Here is a 21095-nt window from a genome sequence, read left to right on the forward strand (position 1 = left end):
GGTGGTCTCCCTTCCAAATGCTAACTAGGACTATTCCAGCTTATCTTCTAAAATCTGGCAAGATCAGGCTAGTCTGGGCTATCCAGGTCAGGGCTTTGGACAAACACCAGAGCAGTATTAACAATCTACACTTGAAACATCTGCCCAACATGACAATAAATAATCAGAAGCCAAACCGATGTCCAATTCAACAGAATCCTCAGGCTGAGCATAGTTATTCACAAAAGGTTTCACTGGACGTCGTATAACTGCTGTGGGACAAAGACAATGGCTAAGCAATAGAAACAGGAATGCTCATACCAATCACTGTTACATACATGAAAAACTTTGCGGAGGTGAGAGGACAGATTTTTAAAAGGCTTGAAATGTTGAAAACCTAAATGCTAGAACACAAAATTTATCTTCAGCAGCATCAATGGGATAATGCTCTAAAAACTTAAAATGTAGTGGCAGAACTATAAATAAACAAAGCCACTAATTGTGTGTGTGTGTGTGTGTGTGTGTGTGTGTGAAGAGCCGTCAAGTCACCTCCTATTCATAGCAACCCTAGAAATCAATGGTCCATTCCACACAGCACGAAAAAGATGTCTGTGGAACATCTAAAAAAAATGCGACTGTCTTTTTTCACTCCTCACACCCAAAATAAGATGTCTGGGGGATGTCTTAAAAAGAGATGGCTTCTGGTGTGCTTTCTAGACAGCAGAGGCATCAGAGGGGGAAACAGGCTGTTTCCTGCTTGACCATTTTGCTCCCTGGTCAGTTTCACCCTCAACTTTCCCCAACGTTTTCTGTGCACCTGAAGGGATCCCCCCTGCGGCCATTTGCTGAAGTTTGCCCCAGGGTGTTTGCTCTGCAGGTTTCAATCCTGGGTGCTTTTTCAGCCCAAATGGTATATAGTTGTACTCAGCAGGTCCTGGCAATTCTGGCAATATACAGTTTTACCATTTTTTTAAATTTTGGGTGAGCTATCTCCATAGCTATATAGACACAAATACAAGAATCTTAGCCACTTGGAAGACCCGTCTACCTTCTATTGAGAAACACTGGGTACAATTTAAGTCAGTCCGTGAAGGGCAGATCAACCCAATCCTTCTCAATGGGAGGTAGATAGGTCTTCTGAGCAGGTAAGACTCTTGCATTTGTATCTATGTAGATAGCTCATCGAAAATTTTAAAAAGTAAAACTATCTATTGCCAGAATTGACAGGACCAGCTGAATACAACCAGGTACGTTATGGGCACCCAGGATCAGAGCCTGCAGAGCAAATGTCCTTTGAAGCATTCTCAAAAAAAGATGCCTTGAGCTAAAATTAGGTGTCCTGAAAGCTGTGCGGAGTTTCTTCCCAGGATGCCTTTTTTTTGTGTCCCCAGAATGTCTTGTCAAGGCTGTGTCCCCATGATGTCTTGTTAAGGCTGTGTGGAAAGGACCAATGTCTTTCAAAATGTCCTATCATTAACAACCTTGTTCAAATCTTAAAACTGTGGCTTCCTTTACACTTTCTTTATAGTGAAAATCATGCTGGGCCTTCCTCTTTTCCTACTGCCTTCTACCTTTCCAAGCATTATTGTCTTTTCCAGTGACTCCTGACTTCTCATAATGTGACCAAAGTTTGCCAGCCCCCTAACTGATGGTGATTCATCCTTAAAATGGATTTTCTTCCAAGTTTGGTTGTGAGAGTGGCCAGGCTGCTTAAACAGACAGTTTCTTTCTCATTAAGCATCCATTAAACAAAGAAAGGGGGCTGGTTGAAAACAGAGAACCAATACAACACAAAAGAAATCAGTTAGGTAAATCCATTCAAGCATGTTCAATTCCCACTGAATTCAGTGAGATAATGCTGTTATCCTATTTGAACTCACTTGAGAGTAATTGGGCTGTCCAACATTTAAATGCCATGACATTTAAAGTCACCTGGCTTTTTTGGATTGTACCCAATATGTTCAGCATGAATTACATATTAATGAAATATAAAATCATCAAAAATAAATTACAATCTGGGTTTGCAACCTGAAACACTACTTTATTTGCAGATCAGTTGGCTGTGTACTTCTTTCAAACTTTTGCTCTATTTGGCATTTGTACCAGTTTGTAGATTTTCCAGTAGCAGAGCCTGAAATATTATAAACTGTGTTTACATGATTATTCAAAAAGTTCAAGACTGAACAAAAATTTCCATGTGAAATAGCAGCTGTCTGACAAAAAGAATACCAAAGCTTCCAACAATCCAGAGTTCAAACATATTAACAACAACACAGATCAGCAAAGCAAAATTATTCAAACCACCAGGTATGGGAAATAAAATCCTGTAGGTCACATGTATCTCCCAGTCTACAAAGATAGGTAGAGTGCTTTGGTGAATCAGTTATACGAACGAAAAAAAAACCAGGGATTCACTATAAGCTTGTTTATGTTTCACTGAATGCTACCTGCTTTTTAGTGTTGCCTTTTAAGTCCCTCACAGTAAGACAATATAGGGAAAACCTAGAATTTTGGGGAAAAATACAACTGGGCATTAAAACTCTCCAAAATGATTTTAAAAGAGCACCATAGCTTTAAGCAAAGGATTTCCTCAATGGCTGTTGGCAGCAATCACAGTGTTCTAAGGCTCCACCTCAAATTCTCCTTGAATCCTAAGAAGAACTGATCTCTGTAGATGGGATATCTGTTGTGATTCCAGGAATACTCCAGGCTCCACCTGGATGCTGGCAACCTTGAAAAAGAGAAGGAAGCAGGGAAAGAGGAGAAGCTATGTGACCTTTCAGAAAAGGGAAATAGTAAGGGATGGGGAAATGAGATCCCCCCCACCCCAAGTCCTCATGGGATCCCATTTGTAGAAATTTCTGTTTCACAGATTTTCTTTAATGCAGTTCACTGATGTAGCAAAGGGGAATTTGATTAAATCTGGGTAGGAAGAGGTGAATTCAAATTGAGGGAATACCTTACTCCCCCAAGGTGCATGACCCACTATCTCTCTGTCTCCCTCTCTCTTCTTTATGCTGTTTTCTCATTTTTCTTTCTTTCTAAAAAGAGGTCAAGGCTCATAGTTGCTGAGCCAAATGCCCCAAAGCAAGAAATAGTCCAAGGGGTGGTGGAGATGGACTAGGAGGGAAGGGCTTGGAATACTTGCAGACATTTCTGCTCACAGTCTGCCTCCTTGTCCAGATGCAATGGCAGCTTTCCCTAAGCTGGCTGCTGTTCCATGAATAAAACTTATAACCCTTCTCCATTTTTTAGCCAAGGCATTATATTTGAAAATTAAAAGCTCTATTAACAGCTGTTACTTAAAACCACTTAGTAATGCAATGATACTAGTACATGTTATAGATAAATTGATAACCTACTGAACACTACTGAATCTGATTTACATAGAAAGGAAAACTCTGCATGTACAAACCATCTTAAAAGAAATTCTTCATTGCCCAGGTGTGACAAATTATCCTTGGAAAGCAATCCTCCAATGTAATCTAAGAATTCTTATTGATGTGAATGAAAAAAATCTAGCAACAACATCCAAACAACACTGCCAACTAATAGGTGAAGAATAATATGCTGAAGGTTTGTTTGCATTTTCCATGAAGGATGTCTCCTTTAATCACTAAGTAAAGTGGTTTTTCTTCTGGTGAGGTTTGAGGAAGCTAACTAATCCAACATAGGTACATTTAGTATTCATGTCCAAGAACTAAGTTCAAGGAGCATCAAGTTTACTTATTTTAAGCAGACACTTCCTTACAAGAAAGCCAAAGTTTGTATTATAATATATCTAAACAATTGAATCACAATCTGTTAATGAAAAATGTCATCTGCCAAAAAAAAAATTGGAATAGACTCCAAACAAGCAAAAAACCCCAAAACATAGTGATATAGATGTTGCACTTTAAAGGAGGGGCATATTTTTTGTTGCTGTGGCCCCCTGGAGCAGACTGATAAGCTGCAGTTTTGCAGTCAAACCTCTGAGTTTAATCCTGACAAAAGTCAGTTTCAGGTAGCCAGCTCAAGGTTGATTCAGCCTTCCATCCTTCTGAGGTCAGTAAAATGAGAACCTGGCTCACTGGGAGTAAAGTGTACATGACTAGGGAAGGCAAAAGCCAACCCTCCTGTAAAACAAAGCCAACCTAGTAAACATCATGATGTAATGTCACCGATGTTTGCACAGGGGCTACCTTTATCTTTAGTATATGTAACTGATTTTAAAAAATGTTAACAGCATGTTTATTAGAAGGCATTATGGACTGCATGAAACTGAAGTACAGACGCTTACAAGGCAGCTGGAGTAAGGGAGCTGAGAATTTCCTCACATCCACTGACATCAGTAGGTCCTGACATCATGCAGGTCCTGACATCATGCAGGTCCTGTCATGATGAAGCTAAGACAGGTTTGAAGGGATGAACATTTACACCGATAGTCCTAATGCTACGGAATGAGTTTCCAGTAGTAACCCTGAGCAACGCATATATTCATTCTTAAGAATACAGAAGTCGTTCAAAGATACATTCACTGCATCCCAAATGAATTTTTAAGGACAGAGAATGTATAGTGAACAATATCCTAAAGTCACTCCTGATGTTAGAAAAAGGGTAATATCCATATGCTGGGCTTATTTTGGGTTTGCCCACTGCTCTGTTTAAATAATTTTAAGGACTATGTTAGCATTGTAAAAAGCAGTTAAAACTGCATGTTGTCCATGAAATATATATTATATTGTGTTCATATGTTCTTTGATTTATCACACACATAGAAAGATGAGATGTAATTTAAAAACAACAACAACAACCAAGTACAGTCTTGGAATTATGCTACTAGAAATCCTGAAACAGCAGACCAAAGAAAAGCAGTGTTGAATACTAATCTCACTGTCTTTCAATAGTTTGTTTATTTAAAAGGAATTGGTTTTCTTGAGTCAATGGAATTAAAGGAGTAGAACAATGCGATACTAATATATCTATTATATCTATTTCTATATATCTATTTCTCAACCACGCCATAAAGAATATGATTGACTGAGTAGCAAAATGGGGCTAGAGGCAAACCGGGGGGGGGGGGGGGAGGGTTAGGGTTCTCTATAAACGTGAAAGAAGTTTCAGCTTGCAGAAAAATCCCCCAGGGGGTTAAAACTTCCACAAAGAACAGAAAGTACCCATAGCTTTAAAAAAGAATGCCCACAGCGCTTTCAGTCACTGTTGGGAGCTGACAGGGTTTTTTATTTGAAAATTAAAAGCTCTATTAGCAGCTGCAATTTAAAACCACTTAGTAATGCAATGATACCAGTACATGTTATAGATAACCTTGCTTGTACATACACATACACATACACTCATTAAGGATGTACTAGCTGCCCATCTGTTTTCAGGTACAATCCAAAGGCTCTTAGGTACCCTTGAACCAGGGTAATTGAAGGAATGCCTCCACCGGTATAATACAGTCCACTAGATAAGATCCTGTTCTGAAGCCTTGGCTGCATCTTAACTGTTTTGTTTTATTATTTCAATTATACAAAGCCCTGGATAGGTGTCTGGAGAAGTGGCATTTTATAAACAAACAAACAAATAAATAAATTTCCAGACCAAATGCCCAGTCTCAACCTCAATTACCCCAACCAATGAGCTAGGCAAGCTAGCAGCCTACTCATTCCTCTCCCTCATACCCGAGGGAGGCCCCCAATGACAATGAAGCTCCTAGGATAGGGCCTAAGAGACAATCCCTGGAGACAAGAGCACACTCTGATGCCTTCCTTAAGAGCTCCAGACTCACTAGTGACTGCAGGTGATGTCATTACTCAGTGCTGGCCAGGCTGCAGAAGTGTGGAAGATTGAGACTCAGTCAGCAAACATCTGACCTACCACCAGCAGATGTCTCTGTGGCCAAGACAGCTTGGGTCAGGACCATGCCAGTTCTGGGCCCAGGGAAGGTTGGGAATTGGCAGGCCAGCAGAGACTTCCCAGGAGCTGGTCAGTGAGGAGGAGAAGGGCAGGCCAAGTTGAGGCCTGCAGCTGGGAAGGGTAGTGCCCAGATGGTAGGAGCAGATAACAGCAATTAGAAAGGGATGGGGGATTATAAATAACAACTCCAGAACCAAGCTGGGGAGGAGTAGAAAGGACCTTATACCTTAAGTCAAGGAGGAACAGTTTGCCTCAGGTTCTGTCATCCTGATCCCCCTGCTATTCTGAGGCCTGGGGAGCCCCAGAGCAAAAGGACACTGTTGTGAGATGAGGGGTAAGAGACACTGTAAAGGTTGTATTGATGCAAGAATGCATTGATGTCCCTGAGATGAACAGAATATGAGAAAGATGCACTTCTCTGAACAGAAAAGACAGGTTACTAACTAAAGGGAAAGAATCTTTGATTTTGACACCTGTTGATTGGAGAGACCATGTTCCAGAGGGCTTGAATTCCAGAATATGGCAACCAGATTGGCTAAGGCCCAAGGAGTCCAATGAGGGGAGTCTGAAAAGGATGCTGTTTGGGCAGCATCTTGGTTTGTGGTTTTCAAGACAACATGGTAATTCATTGCTATGAGGGATGATAGAGGGGAATGATGCTGGAAGTTGCTTGCCAGTGAGCCCTGAGGTGGGAGAACCATGCAACCAGCAAACACCAGATGTCCAAGGACTATAACTAGCCACTAGTTTTCAATTGCTTTATTTTATCCAGTTGTACCCAGAACCTGTTAGCTACCCTGAGTCTGTGTCTTGTAGTAATTAAGTTATCTGCATACTTCTTTACTCACAGCCTTGCATTAGGCTACACCAGGGGTAGGGAACCTGCGGCTCTCCAGATGTTCAGGAACTACAATTCCCATCAGCCTCTGTCAGCATGGCCAATTGGCCATGCTGGTGAAGCTGATGAGGTAATATGCTAGTTCCTAATTTCATCTGAGCTATCCCTGACCCTGAGCTACAAAACACTCCTTTAGTGTTAATCTTGGGCAACTCTAAGAAGAGGGCACACTGTCAAAGAAGGGCAATTAACAACTTTCTGTACCAGCTCCCTGACTGGACTTTGAGTTGGAAGTGGAAGTCTGGAGAGGAAGTACCCTTGTATTTACCCTTGAGCTTTCTCATACCCTTGAGCTTTCTCATAATAGATACAATAGAGGAGGCTAAGGGGATGGTGCTGACAATGGAAATCTTCATTAAAGAAAGCATAACTGAGACAATGAACAATATTTTACTATTTCTTACATTCTGAAAGAGGCACACAGCTACACATTCACTGATATACAATCCGCCTGGACATCTAAGTTGACCATGATTCCATTTGCTAACCCCACACCACATACATCAGGCCTGATTCAATGTACAAGCAAAGCAAGTAGCTGATTAGGACACCAAATCATAGGGGTGGCATGGAAAGAGGCACATACTCCAATAACCTCTGTCACCCTATTCAAGTATAAACCACTTGGTTCTGCAGCCTGCCCAGCACCTGACAAGTGGCATAGCAGAAGAGTGTTTGGCACAAAAAAATGCATGAAACTGCCATAGCCTTGTTTGTGCTGCATCAGTCATCTACACCCACACCCACACCAAGCTAATGTTGCATGCTAAACCTCCACTGCCAACACAATGTGGCCTGTCTTCAGAACTGGGGAATGTGGGAAGGAAAGACAAGCCTTCATTTTACTGAGAGTTGTTCCTCTCCATTTCCCCTGGCCACTTGTAGTTGCCTTAGCTGAAAAAGGAGCAAGCATGATTTGTGACTACTTCAGTCATGAATTATGAATCCTGTGTACCTCTTACCATGTAGTTTACAATTGATTATGTTTGGCATTGGAGAACACAATAATGTTTAGTGCCTGCTGAACTAGTGTGAGTAAAAACTTTTGACTAATGCCAGACTCACTGTGCAGCACAAGGCTACCATGACAATATACAATGTTGGCTGTGGTACAGTTAGTGGCAAATGTCTCACTGGCATCAAGGGAAGAGGAATTTCATCCACAGTAAGCAAATGAGCTCCAGAGACATCAACATCTTTCCAGAGTATATATTACCTCACCATGACACATGCAGATTATATTATAAGCATCACCACCCTTCCCTTGTTTACATTTGCATAACATGGCAACGAAAACAATTGCATAAGCTAATTTTTTTTTTGCTGTATTCTCCTCCCTGTGAAACAGCTGGAAGAAATTAAGGAAGCCAGAACCCAGTCTCGTATCACCTGTCGGAAGCCTGATGGCATTGTAGCATTCTGAGGATCAAACCCTGTGGGTGCATACACATCTCAGTGAATTGTTTTAAGTCAAATATAAGCCCACACTTAAGGGGAAAAGTATGAAAAGGGTTAAATGCCTTACTTTTAAGTTCTGCCTGATTAAAATATTTTCCTTCTTTCATAACTCCAAATTTTGCTCCTGATTTGCAAATCCCTCTAAAGCTATTTGAGCTAAGAGTAACATTTTATTTTATACAGAAAAGTGACACACACTCTTTTGGCATTTAAAAAAAATTACGTTTGCTGTAGTATATACACATTTCAAATTCTGCAGACTGTTTTTCCAGCTTTTTAGGATTTCAACTGTTACAGCTATTGCTCTGTATACTGTTAAAAGGAAAGTGTAACTGTCTTTACCCTTCTTCCTTCATACAATTAAACCAAACAAACAACCATAGGCTGCTGAGTATGAATAATGGTACATAAGTATACCTCAATACTGTTGACCACATCCTCCAGCTAGGATAATGACATACGAGAAAGTCTAACATAGCATTCAGAGGGTCATTGTAAAGATATCACAAGAATGTCTGACAAATTAGATAAATCACTTAGATAAGGTCACTAAAATCTATTCTGTTTAGCTTTCTTTTATATCATTTTACTTTAGACCAGCGATGCATGCAGGTCAAAGTGCTGAAAACCATAATCTTCCCGGCAAGAACATAAACATTTCAGTTCAGCAAAAGTTGCTGCCAGCACTTAACTACTAAAAGCAGCCTTGGCCAGGGAACGAGTGGACATTTGTTGCTGGCACCTTCTTCTACAATCTGATTGGCATCAACTATTCCTCAGCTCGATGGGTTTTAAACCTATTTAACTCTATAGGGTGGTATCACATTTATCATCATAACCACATGTGATTAGAATTGGAAAGCTTCCTATTCATAGGGTTTATACTTTAATGGGGAGGGAAAGTTAATAGCAAAAACTTTGCAAAGCTGAACATGCTGAGAAAAATAAAAATTAAATGGAAATTTGGCTAGAGTTCTGCTTAATGCAGAATGCAGTTTTCTGTTGGAAAGGTTATGAAACAAAAATGACCTCTACGGAAAAGAATGCTGAGCATACAGGCAACTGCAATTTTTTTAAAAAATGAATGAATATTATTGTATACATGGACTCTACCACCTTTTCCTCCCACCCACCAAATTTTCCAGCCTCTTTCAACCACAGACCTAGCTCTGAACAGCTTAGCCCTTTTGACTAAAACTTTTAAGCACCAAGGGAAGTGCTTTCGTTATATCTGTGGATCGTCCGCCCCTTTATGATGCCCCTGTGTCATCTGAATGTGCCTATTTTGGCTATTTGTTGGTCCCCTCCCAGGGTGTAGGCCAGACGCCATCAAATGCATTAAATATATCAAATGCATTAATTACATTTAATATACAGTATGTATCATGTGGTGCTACATAAATTGCTACCGATTTTAGATAATTTTATTGGATTTTATTATATATTTGCTATGTTTTATATTGATTTGTTGTGCATCGCTCAGAGCCCTCCGGGGATGGAGCGGTTATGAAACTGAATAAACAATCATCATCATCATCATCATCATCATCATCACCACCACCACCACCACCACCACCACCACCACCACCACCACCACCACCCTGGGATATCCTGGAGTCATATGGGCAGGATCAGACATTCAAGAGCCACATCAGTAAGTCTGGCCCAACAAGTTTTGATAATAATACACAACTAGTATTTTTCTGTCAATTTAAATAAAAAATTTTTTTAACTGAAGACATTTCTTACCTTGAGAAGTTGAGGAAATGAACATGCCTAGTGAATAAATAGGGTTGTTCAGCAGTGCTTATATTTTTAATCAGTTCCATCTAAAAAACAGGAACATACAAAATATAATCATAATGTGAAGCTCCAAAACAAAGCTATAAAAGATTTTTTTTCATGCAGTTGATTAGTCAATACCTGAAACCAGAAGAAAGAATGAAACAGATGTCCAAGTTATGCCGGGATTTAGGGGAAGCTGGCCTGCTAAAAATACATGCAAATTCTAAATACAAAATGTTTTGGTTCACCATTTTGATGCAATTTACACCAGTATCTAGTTAATTTCTCTTCCTCCTGATGAATGCTGTGATTGATTTTTTACTTTGGGCAAGTCAAACCATCTTCTCAAGCTGTTGTGTGAAGCAGGATGACAAGTGAGGCAGTGAGAAGTGACAGAACCGTGCAAGAAGAGATGCTCATTGTGTAGACATAAATATCACTGTAGATTATAGTTAAAGACTGCAGAGCATTATTCCTGCTTCATGCTTCAGTGGACAGCCTAACCCTCCCTAGACCTAGATCAACTTATTTGTTTAAACCATCTGTATGCTGCCTTTGGACCTGACCAGGGTTTCTAAGGCATTGCATAAAAACATTTGAGAAGTTAAATACAACATTAGGTCAATAAAACGCATAAATGAATAACATAAGACCCAGCGAGAAGGCCATGCCAAACAAAACAAAAAAGTCTTCACCTACTAGCAGAAGACACCAATACAGGGAAGCAGATGAAACAGTGGCCGTTTCCCCACTTTTAAAATGACGTCGGTTTTGTCTAGTCCCGGACCTTTTTAGCGCGAGGGTCATGTTCCCCGGGCTTTCCCACTGCCCCGCGCTCTGTGCGGGGTCATCGAGAGGCGCCGTTTTGAGCAGCGGCAGAATGATGTGCGCTGAGGGGGTTGCAAGAGCAGCAGAGTCGGGGCAGCTGCATTGTCGCCGCCCCTGTAGTGAGGAGTGCAGCTGGACGCTGCGCTACTTGGCAAGAGTAGTGTGCAGCAAACAGTGAGTGGGGAAAGGGCCACAGTTCCCAATTTTTGGTGCCACAAAAGTTTTGGTGTCTTTCTCAGGTTACTACCTGTCTAGCCTCAAATTGCAGGACCTCCAAAGATGACCAGAGTGAATGGGTAGGTTCATGTGGGATGGTCCTTAAGATATGTTGATCCTAGGCTGTACAGGGCTTTAAAGGTCTATATCAACACCTTGATTGGAACACAGAAGCAAACTGGAAGCCAGTACAGATGAAACAAGTTATATGATTCCTAAGTGATATGGAGTGAGATGATTCCTAGGCCTATGATGGAATTAATAAATGTTGCTCAAAAAGGGACAAAACTTTGTATTTAAGTGTTTAAGACTCCTTTCTAAAAACAAACTGTCAATATTACAACATTATTTATTTATATAGTATGAACAATTCTATGTCAAGTACAAGGAAACCCAACCAATTTAGGCTTTAGTCTATGGTTTGTTTTTCACAGATCTCTTTCTTTCTCCTCCCTATTTAGGCATGGCTATGTTTGTCATTTCATCAAGTGTTATTTGTTTACTTATACATTATAATAAAATTATTATATATTTTATTAAACATTAATACTATTACGCTATGAAAGAGCACAGGTGAAACAAAAATGTGACCATGCTGTTCTTTTAAATCCATGATTGTTCATTTTTGGAGTGTTCTGAAATATGTCAGGCTTCTGAAAGCGCTAAATGAGATGTGTGCAAAACATTCCAGCCATTCTTGCAGCTCTGATTTCCTGACTTCTGCTCTCCTCAGCTTATTCTAATTGGTTATATGAAAGCTTCAAGTTGTATGAAAAATAACTTCTGTTACTGTGCCTTTACTCAGAGGCCACAGTAATTGTGAATGATTGTATATATAGATGAATCCAACAACGCAGGAAAAAAAATAACAAAACCAGAAAAATTAACCAAGCACAACCAGAAATAATTCAAAGTTTATACAAAAACAGTGATTAAATAAATTCTATGCACATTTTAGAATTCCTGAAAAAAATCCAGTAAGATTTGTACAGTAAGAAGTAAATATATTTGTAAAATAGCTCTAATCTGGATATATTTACTAAATACAAGAAAAAGTGTTTAGATGCATTAGTAAACCTGTAAATCTCTGAGAATATATGAGCTTAATTACTGATACTTGAATGGTGAACCTGTAAAAAATTAACATTATGCATACAGATTGTTGTTCTTATAGGCTGGTCTGCTGACACACAGAATACACAAAACATGATATTTAACTTTAAACGTCTTGATGTTCCTTTCAACTGCATCCCATGAGGGATACAGTAAATTTAAGAATCAATACATGAGTGATGAATCTTACCCCATCTGATTCCAAACTTTACCCCCAACTGATTCCAATTCAATAATGAATTGACAGCAAACCCAAAACTTGGATGTGTCTGGGGTGGGGGTTCTGGGGAGGGTGTGCTCAGGGAAGGAGGTCTTTCCATTTCTAGTACTGGTTAGAAACAGCAACTAGACAGCTTTACCAAGGACAACTATAAATCCATAATTTAGTACTCACCAGTAAATTCAAGAGAAATAGGCATTTTTCAAAACATACGTTTTTAAGTCCTTCTGAGCATAATATTGAAAATAAATTAAATACATAAAATTGGGTGTGCTAAATGTCATTCAAATTATGACCTGCCTGTAGGCATATTTCCAGACACTAGCTTGCTATATATGTCCCTGCAACCTTTCTGTATGTGCTTTCCTGTAGTGGCTTGATGATTGGGTTAGCAGATTTTTCTCAGCGTCACAAAGCTACATAATTTATCTATGAAAAAAATGATGCATAGATTTTTATGCGATTATTTACACTTCCAAGAAAATGAAGGGCCACTGAGATGGGAAAAGTTGTGCTTCCTTATAAATCAATAGCAAGCACTGGTGGATAGCAGAAATCAATACAGATCAGTCAAACCAAATACTCGATAAGGTGGCCGGCAGGCATTTGATGGAGGCTCTTCTGTATTGTTGTTGAGTGTTATGGCATCTTAATTTAACAAAAATAAAATGACAGTGCCAAGAGGACTGGCTCATCCCATTCCTCATGCTTACTCTGGTGTGTCTCAGAAGCAGTAGCTTATGTAGGGGGGCAGAAGGGGTCTCAAGTCCCAGGCACCACTTCTGGGGGGCACATTTTGTGGCTGCGCCCTGCCCCCAACTGCACCCCAGTCAGGAACTTCCCATTCAAGAGCACAGTTGAAGACTGGCAAGCGGAGCTCACTCTGTTCTCAATCTCCAGATTGCAAATGGGTCCAGCCGGACTTGCCCTGCCCCCATATCCACATGGAAGCTGGATCTCATCAGATCTAAGAAGCTATGCAGGGTTGACTATGGCAAGTACATTTATGTTTGTTTTTTAAATTATATTTTATTTTATAAATAGAAATTAACAAAACAGAAAAGGGAAACCAAGATCGTCATATTTGCAGTTAGTTCAAAGGCTAAGACTCTATCCGCACATGCAGAATGATGCACTTTCAAACTACTTTGAAGCTGTGCGGAATGGCAAAATCCACTTGCAAACAGTTGTGAAAGTGGTTTGAAAACACATTATTTTGTATGTGCGGAAGGGGCCTAAGAGACAAAGGCATGTTTTACATATTATATCATATAACAATGAACAACAGTTACCAATAATAACTATAGAAATTCTAATATTCTAAAATATAAAGAAGCACTTCTATTACAACTTTCCAAGGCTGTTTCTGCACGGGCAAAAATCAGCGCCCTAGGGATGGTTAAAACACCATCCCTGGGGCGCTGTTCGCACAGCAGGTGCTGCTGCATTGGAGCAGCACTGTGCTGGGCCCGCCTCCCCGAGCGAGGTTTTTTAAAATCGGTGTCTTCCCGCTGGCACGGTGCGAACCGCACAGGCGTGAGGTCGCCACTTTTGGCCCCTCCAGTATCTGCGAGGGACTTACCTTGCCTTCTTCTGCAGCTCTGGGTGGCTGGGAAGACACGCCCATGGTTCCCTGTGACCCCCGAGGGTCGGAGGGCAGTGTGGGCATGTCTTTCCAGCTGCCCAGAGCTGCAGAGGAAGGCAAGGTAAGTCCCTTGCAGACACCCTGGGCGGCTCAGTGTGGAGCTGCCGCTCCGGGCAGCATCAGCGTCAGGACTGCCCATATGGGACCATGCAAATGGTCCCGATGCCCCACCGGCTTCATTTATGCCGGTGGGAAGCCGCTGCCTTTGGCTGTGCGGAAACCGCCCCAGATTTTTTCAATCAAATAAATATTATACTGAAATATTCCTGTTTTTCAAAGCAGGATTAATCATTTGTTTTCCTTCTAACCCTTTTCAATCCAATATATAATATCATCAAGGTTAATTAAAAAATTATATACATAATTTCAACTGTATCTTTCACTTTTCACCATTCTTCTTCTTTTTTTAGCAAGTTTGTATTTGGATGGGAGACCTCCAAGGAATACCAGGGTTGTGACATACAGGCAGGCAATGGCAAACCATCTCTGAACATCTCTTGCCTTGAAAACCCCACCAGGGATTGCTATAAGTACGCTGTGATTTGATGGCAAAAAAGTACTTCGTTTTAAAAGGCTAAATTCCTCTTTTTGAGCTAAGAAATATAGTTGGTAAATTATATGGAGCTACAGGAATGTAATAGCTGGTTTTGAACCATTTCAAAATTGACTTTGAAATTCTAGATCTCAGCTCTATGAACAACAGCAGAATTTTACAACGTTAAAAAATAGGATGGGGGACAGGCTCCTTCTTAAATTCCTGGGATGTCCATGAAAAATTCTATTTGCATTTCTAAGCAAAATATCACTTATTAATTGGAAGTAAAACTGCTACTTAATGTCTTCAGTTAACACTTTTTTATCCTCTTTAAACACCAAGAGAGAATTCTGACTCAGTAACTTGTTTGTGATTTGCTTTCTTACAGGGTTGTAATTCATCAAATTCAGTCTATTTAATTGTCAAAAACAGAGAAAAGTCACTTTAATACTTCCATTAGCTAAATGGCAATAGACAACTGCGGAAAGCAAAATCCAGATAATAACTTAAATTAAATCAAAAGTAGGCAAGACCTATATGCTATTTTGACACGTGCCTGAACGATCAACTTACTTTACTTACCAGCAGAAAATGTAGAAATAATTACAGGCTTTCAGATATTTCTACAAAAGATATTTCAAATTCATGAAGCACTGAGTGTCATAAGCCATGATACTAAATGGAAAATTCATGTCCTGTGGCAATGCATTTAGCTCGGGAAAAGAAATAATGCCCTACCTGGGGGATTCCAGAGGTGTTTGGCTAATTAGTACTTAGAATGATGGACCAGATTTGGATTTTATTTAAGAAGGTCATTCTTATTCTATCTTTGAGAACCTGATCTCACCAATTATACCTTTAAAGCTTTGGAATGGAACTGCTGTAATTTGTTGTACTTTGTGACACTTTATTTATTCTAATTATCTGAAAGGAATTCTACCTTGGCAGACATAAATTCACATATAAGACACTTAGGTACAGTAATAAAACTTCTTTGTAGAATCTTTTTTTAGGTCTATTGTCTTTCACCTAGGGTTAGTTCCAGTTAATTCTTTACCAGTGCTTTCATTTCATTTCATTTATTATTTTTATTTATTTGCATTATTTATAGTCCACTTTCCCCACAGAGTCTTAAAGTCTTAACGCATTTACTGCAATGCATTTTTAATAATACTTATGCGTCTAGCTTATTACCTGTGTAAAATTATAGTATCCTATTTCACAAAGTAAAAATTGATGGCCATTTTTTTTTTGCCATCAAGTCACAGCTAACTTACAGCAGCCCTGCAGGTTTTTAAAGGCAAGAGATATTCAGAGGTGGTTTGCTTTGGCCTCAAGACCCTAATATTCCCTGGAGGTCTCCAACCAAATACCAGCTAGGGTCAGGCTGAGAGTGTGACCAGCCCAAGGTCATTCAGCAAACTTCCATGGTGAAAGTGGGGAGCTGAACCTGGGTTTTCCAGATCCTAGTCCGACACCTTAATCACTACACCGTGCTGGCTCTCAACTGCTAATACACTTCATATATATACATCATCATATCAGGAACCACATACCTGTTCATTCTTGGTCAGTCTGGTTTTGTTATGTATGTCTGATGTAACCAAGTTGAATCCATGTCTCTCAGACAAAATTCTTAACAGCAAAACCACTGTGCGACTTCCACACTTTCCAACTCTGTTGTATACCACTTGGCTAGGGAATGGAAGAACCTAAATTTAACAAGGACATTAGATACTCAGAACCACTTCAGATGCAAAATATCAAAATATGTGAAATATATTTCACTTGTAGTGAAACTAGCTATGAAACTTAAAAGGCTGCAGACCATTCAGTGTTATAACCTTCTGCAGTACACAGAGATGTCCTATTACAGGAAGGTATGCCTGGACAATGAGAATCACTATGCTTGACAAACGAAAGTATTAAGTTGATTCATGGCTTTCGCACATTACCTAAACAAAATGACAAATTCCAGATGCATAGTAGCCATGTTAATATGCTGAAGTCAGCATAACCAAGTCTTGTGGCACCATCAAGACTAATGAATTTAATGTGGTAAACACCTTCTTGAGCCAGAGCTCAAAAAAAAATCATTATATTCCTGTTCTCTGAACAATTTTTCATTTAGTAATAATAGCAAACTTAATTTGAAAATGTATGAGATAACAAACCTCCCAACAAAATTACTAAACTTCAAAGCCAAAAAATACAAGGGGTGTGTGTGTGTGTGTGTGAGAGAGAGAGAGAGAGAGAGAGCATACATTCATGCTTATCCCATCATGATACTTCAGTATATGTTGAATGACCTACCAATTTTATATCTCAGCGCTTTCCAACATAGCCAGATTCACAAATCAAACTCTCAAACATCAACTAAAATATTTATTATTATTATTATTATTATTATTATTATTATTATTATTATTATTATTATTTATATTATTTATATTTATATTTATAAACCGCCCTCCCCCGAAGGGCTCAGGGAGGTGAACAAACAAATAGATAGAGCACAATAAAATCAATAATCATTAAATAACGGCTCGATATATATATTAAAACCAACCCCATTAAAATGCAGCGTTCTAACATCAGGTATATCGATGGTGTCCTACTAATGAATCCCCTGAGAAAAGAGTGGGGAAGAAGAGAAGAGAGACTCAGTGGTTTAAAAGCTGAATTAAATAAATAAATAATCTAGGACACAGCAGGCAGACTTTACGGAAGCAACTTAATTTTTTCGTCCAAGAACCGTGGGAGATGTCCATCACAAAACAGCAGCTCATGGATAGGATTAATCACAAAAAGGTGGCTTGCACAAAATGCACATGTGGGGAGTATCTTCTGCTGTTCTCCAAAAGCAATCCCACACTCAATTCTATCTTGCCCCACACTTCTTAAAGAGAGCCATAATACTATACCCAATTGAAAAGAAAATGCAATTGCAAACATTAACTACAACTGCTAACCACAATGAACAATTCAACAATAATCACTAACACTAATCGCCAAACTTTTCCCTTGGGAAAGAAGCTCCAAACTGAAACATGTCCAACTCCTGTGAGTAAAGACTGAACTGGAGGACGAGTGCTCCCCCACCCTCAGTCATGTGACTCTGAGCAGGAAAACCCATTGTTCAAGTACATGACTGGGGGAGGGGAGAACTTACTAGTCACCTAGAGCTCCAAAACAAGCTGAGAATAAATCTCTGCAGTTGCATGCACAGTCCCATATGTGTCTGTACAGAGGCCACAAAGATGAATATAGTGTTACCGCCCCCCCCCGCCCCCCTTGTTCCCAGCTCCCTCCAGGGAGGCCAGAAGAGACTGCCCTGCCCCAGCCTCCGAGAGCTGCTTTTACAAGAATTGAGGCTGAGGGTGGGGCTTGGGGAGGCGTGGGCCCACCCCAGGGGTGTATGATGGCCACGCCCCCTTAGCCCGGCCTCAGTGCTTATAACAGCAGTTCTTGGAGGCCAGAGACGGCAGTCTCTTCTGCCCTCCCCTCTGGGAGGAACTGCCGGCTGGGAGCTGGGAGCAAGAGTGGTGGCGCGGGGCAGGATGTAGCAGCTGGGCGCCCTCGACCCTGCCCTTGTTGATGATGACATGGGTGGGGTTGACTGTTGGCAGCCGGGAGGGGGACTGCCAGCTGCCGGCTGGGAGCTGGGAGGGAGCAGCAGCCAGGCTAGGGGGTGGTGGGGTGGAGTCCTGCCCTGCTCCTAGGCATGGGGGGGGGGCACCTGGAGACAATTTGTTTCTGGGCGCCATTTCCCCCCCAATAAACCTCTGCTGGTTATCCACAAGTTATCTTCTGTCCTTCTCTGATCTTTTGTATTTGCATGTGTGAACCAACCAAATTTGCAGTGGACACTAACCTCTATTATAACAGTGAAACTCAGAATACAGTACAAAATATAATTCATAACTGTTCAGAAAGATGTACTTTATTGAATAATATATAGTTACAAACTGGCAACAAAATCAAGCCATACGATTAACCATGCTTCCAGGACGGGCAGAGTGTGAAATGGTTTCTATTCCAGTCTTCATCTGTAGCACTGAGCTTTCCAAAGCAACCTTTCCTAGTGTGCCTACCATATCACATGGCTACAGTCTCTAGAGGACAGGCTTGGAAGTTAATAAGTCTTTTCTCATAGAAAGGTGGCCTTTGGAAAATCACAGCTTTCATTTACTTTTCAATTTAATTTTTAATATTTTGAATTGCTACCACCTCATTTGGCCCCCCCTCTGACACTGAAAGTCATCTGGCTGAATCTGAATTATATCTTCATGAGCAGCCAGGGGCAATATCATTTATTCATGAGCAATGTCTTGCATATTGTAAAATACTTTAATAACACTAACCAATAACTATGCTTTATATCATCAAAAATTCTCATCATCTTTAAAGACATGCCTGTAAACAAACTGTACAACTTAAAAATAGCAACAGTAAACTACAAAAGAAAAAAAATTAAAAGCAAATCTTTATTATTTTGGACAAAACCACCAACAGTACTAGTGGAGAAAGCTGGCACAAGCTTTGCAAAAGGAAATTATACTCAAAAGTCAGAAAGAGTCGGATTGGCATCCCTTGTGCACATTTGATCAGTTTTATGTAGTATCTGCTTGTTGGGAATTATTTTGTGAAATTCATTTATTTGCTTTTCAGTTATGCAAGCTGTGGCATATAAGTTTGGGGCAATCCAGAAAAATTAGTATTTTTTATTTTTAAAAAGTATTAGTATTTTTATAAAAAACGCTGTCTTTATGAAGCAATCACCAGGATACCTCCAATGAAAGATTATTATATATTTAATTTCATAGCGCTCTATGAGCACTGAACCACTGAATAAAATTTGATAATCCCCCACCCCACCTTGAGACACATATTTGGATACTTCAAAACCTCATTTTGAGTTCACTCACCATGTCCTAAGTGTTACTGACACTTACTGTATATAAGCAAGCAAAATAACCATTTTAACAACCCCCCCTCTTCCAAGAAAACAATGGGAGTTGGCAGGGTGGGAAAAGAGAGAGGGAAGAAGAGGTGGGAATGCATGAATAGGGCTACATTAGTATTCTGCATGCTGTTTTCTCCATATTGATATATCAATGTTGCACGACACCAAATAACAAATATAAGCTTGCAAATATTATTTGCCCACTCATTTCCATCCTCTGGTAGCAGGGAAGGGAGGCAGTGATGGTGGGCAGACAGCCATGAACTTTGTGAACCGTTGTTTTGCACGCTATTCTGATCCCCAATCCTTTTTCCTTACAGACTGCGATACTGGAATTGTGTTCTGTGGCCCGGACCAGCTTGTCCATATGGAGGTAGCACGAGGGTGGTGGGCTTGCTTCTCTTTGCCTCTCTGGGTAGCCTGGCAGGAGGTGCGGGAATGTTATGGAAGGGGGGTGTCGTGCAAGGGGTTGTGCGGAGAAGGCGGGGGGCAGGGAGCGGGGGTGGAGCACGGGGCCCATGGGGGGGGGGACTCGGAGTCCGCCCTGGACTCCATTTCCACAGCTAAAACTCTGCAGTGAAACATCTGACATAATCCCCACTCTTCCCTCCTGTTCTTAAGAGAAGACTCAAGGTTTTTCCTACATAGCAAAATATCAGACTTGCAAAAGGACGAGGGAGGAACTGAAAATTTCACACTGAAAATATATTGCTACATACCACTAAGATGCTTTAGCTGAAAAGAGGGCTATGAAAGAGAAGAGAGGCAGGATAAGTGTAAGAAATGTTTCTGCAGTGTTGTAAATAGCATCAGCAAATGGCCCTACTGTTGCAACAGCACAATTCTTGTCTCCAGCCATTTTCTTGCCCAATGCAAAAATCCAAATAAGATGTAATTTACTTCCCAGGATTCCAAATTTACACATCTTTATGATACTAAGCTTACTGATAGTCCTCCTCTCAGCAGTAAATAAAGCAAACAAGAAAATAACATGCCAGCTCAGATATTAGTAGTGATTTAGATCACAGCTGTGGCCAGACATGCTTAATACTTCATTCTGTTGACACCACAGAAGTGGCTGTCCGGTGCCTCTACTCAACCAAAAAACTGTTTCTGAGGACATGCAGATAGATGAACATTCAGATGTCACAGGTAGACCTCTGTTTACCTCTGACAACATATGTTATGTTCATGCGCTCTGTTCCATCTCCCCCTACCCCACCTCTCTCATGGCCAAAGCACAACCAGGGTCCCATTTGCCACAGTGTTTGAATGCAGCCACCTGGGCAAGCTGAAAACCATTTTATCTCCACAACCTGGAATTCTAAAACTTGGTTTAACCTCAGTTTAGAAACTTAGTTTTAAGGGGGACAGTTTTGTCTAGCTGCCTGTATTCAGGTGACAAACTGGAGCTTGACTCAAGGCTTTCCAGCCCAGAAAGTCTTCAATCAATTTCAACCTCTATTTTGCCTTAGTTTTTTTCCCTGAAGAAGAGAACAGGCTCATCTAGAGATGGTAGTAGGCAAATCACAGCATCTGTGCTGCTGGTTGACA

General features: G+C 40.4%; 1 protein-coding gene across 1 annotated transcript in view; it reads right to left on the minus strand.

The window, feature by feature from the left end:
• UST (uronyl 2-sulfotransferase) overlaps window positions 1–21095 on the minus strand; it is a 146180-nt gene that overhangs the window by 60630 nt on the left and 64455 nt on the right. The window contains exons 3-4 of the mRNA XM_048489046.1: window positions 16132–16287; window positions 9983–10062 (exon numbers count right to left, since the gene is read on the minus strand). Of these exons, the coding sequence (XP_048345003.1) occupies window positions 9983–10062; window positions 16132–16287 (236 nt within the window). The remainder of the gene's footprint in view (window positions 1–9982; window positions 10063–16131; window positions 16288–21095) is intronic.

Source organism: Sphaerodactylus townsendi, linkage group LG01 (assembly GCF_021028975.2).
Source record: "Sphaerodactylus townsendi isolate TG3544 linkage group LG01, MPM_Stown_v2.3, whole genome shotgun sequence".
Taxonomy (NCBI): Eukaryota; Metazoa; Chordata; class Lepidosauria; order Squamata; family Sphaerodactylidae; genus Sphaerodactylus; species Sphaerodactylus townsendi.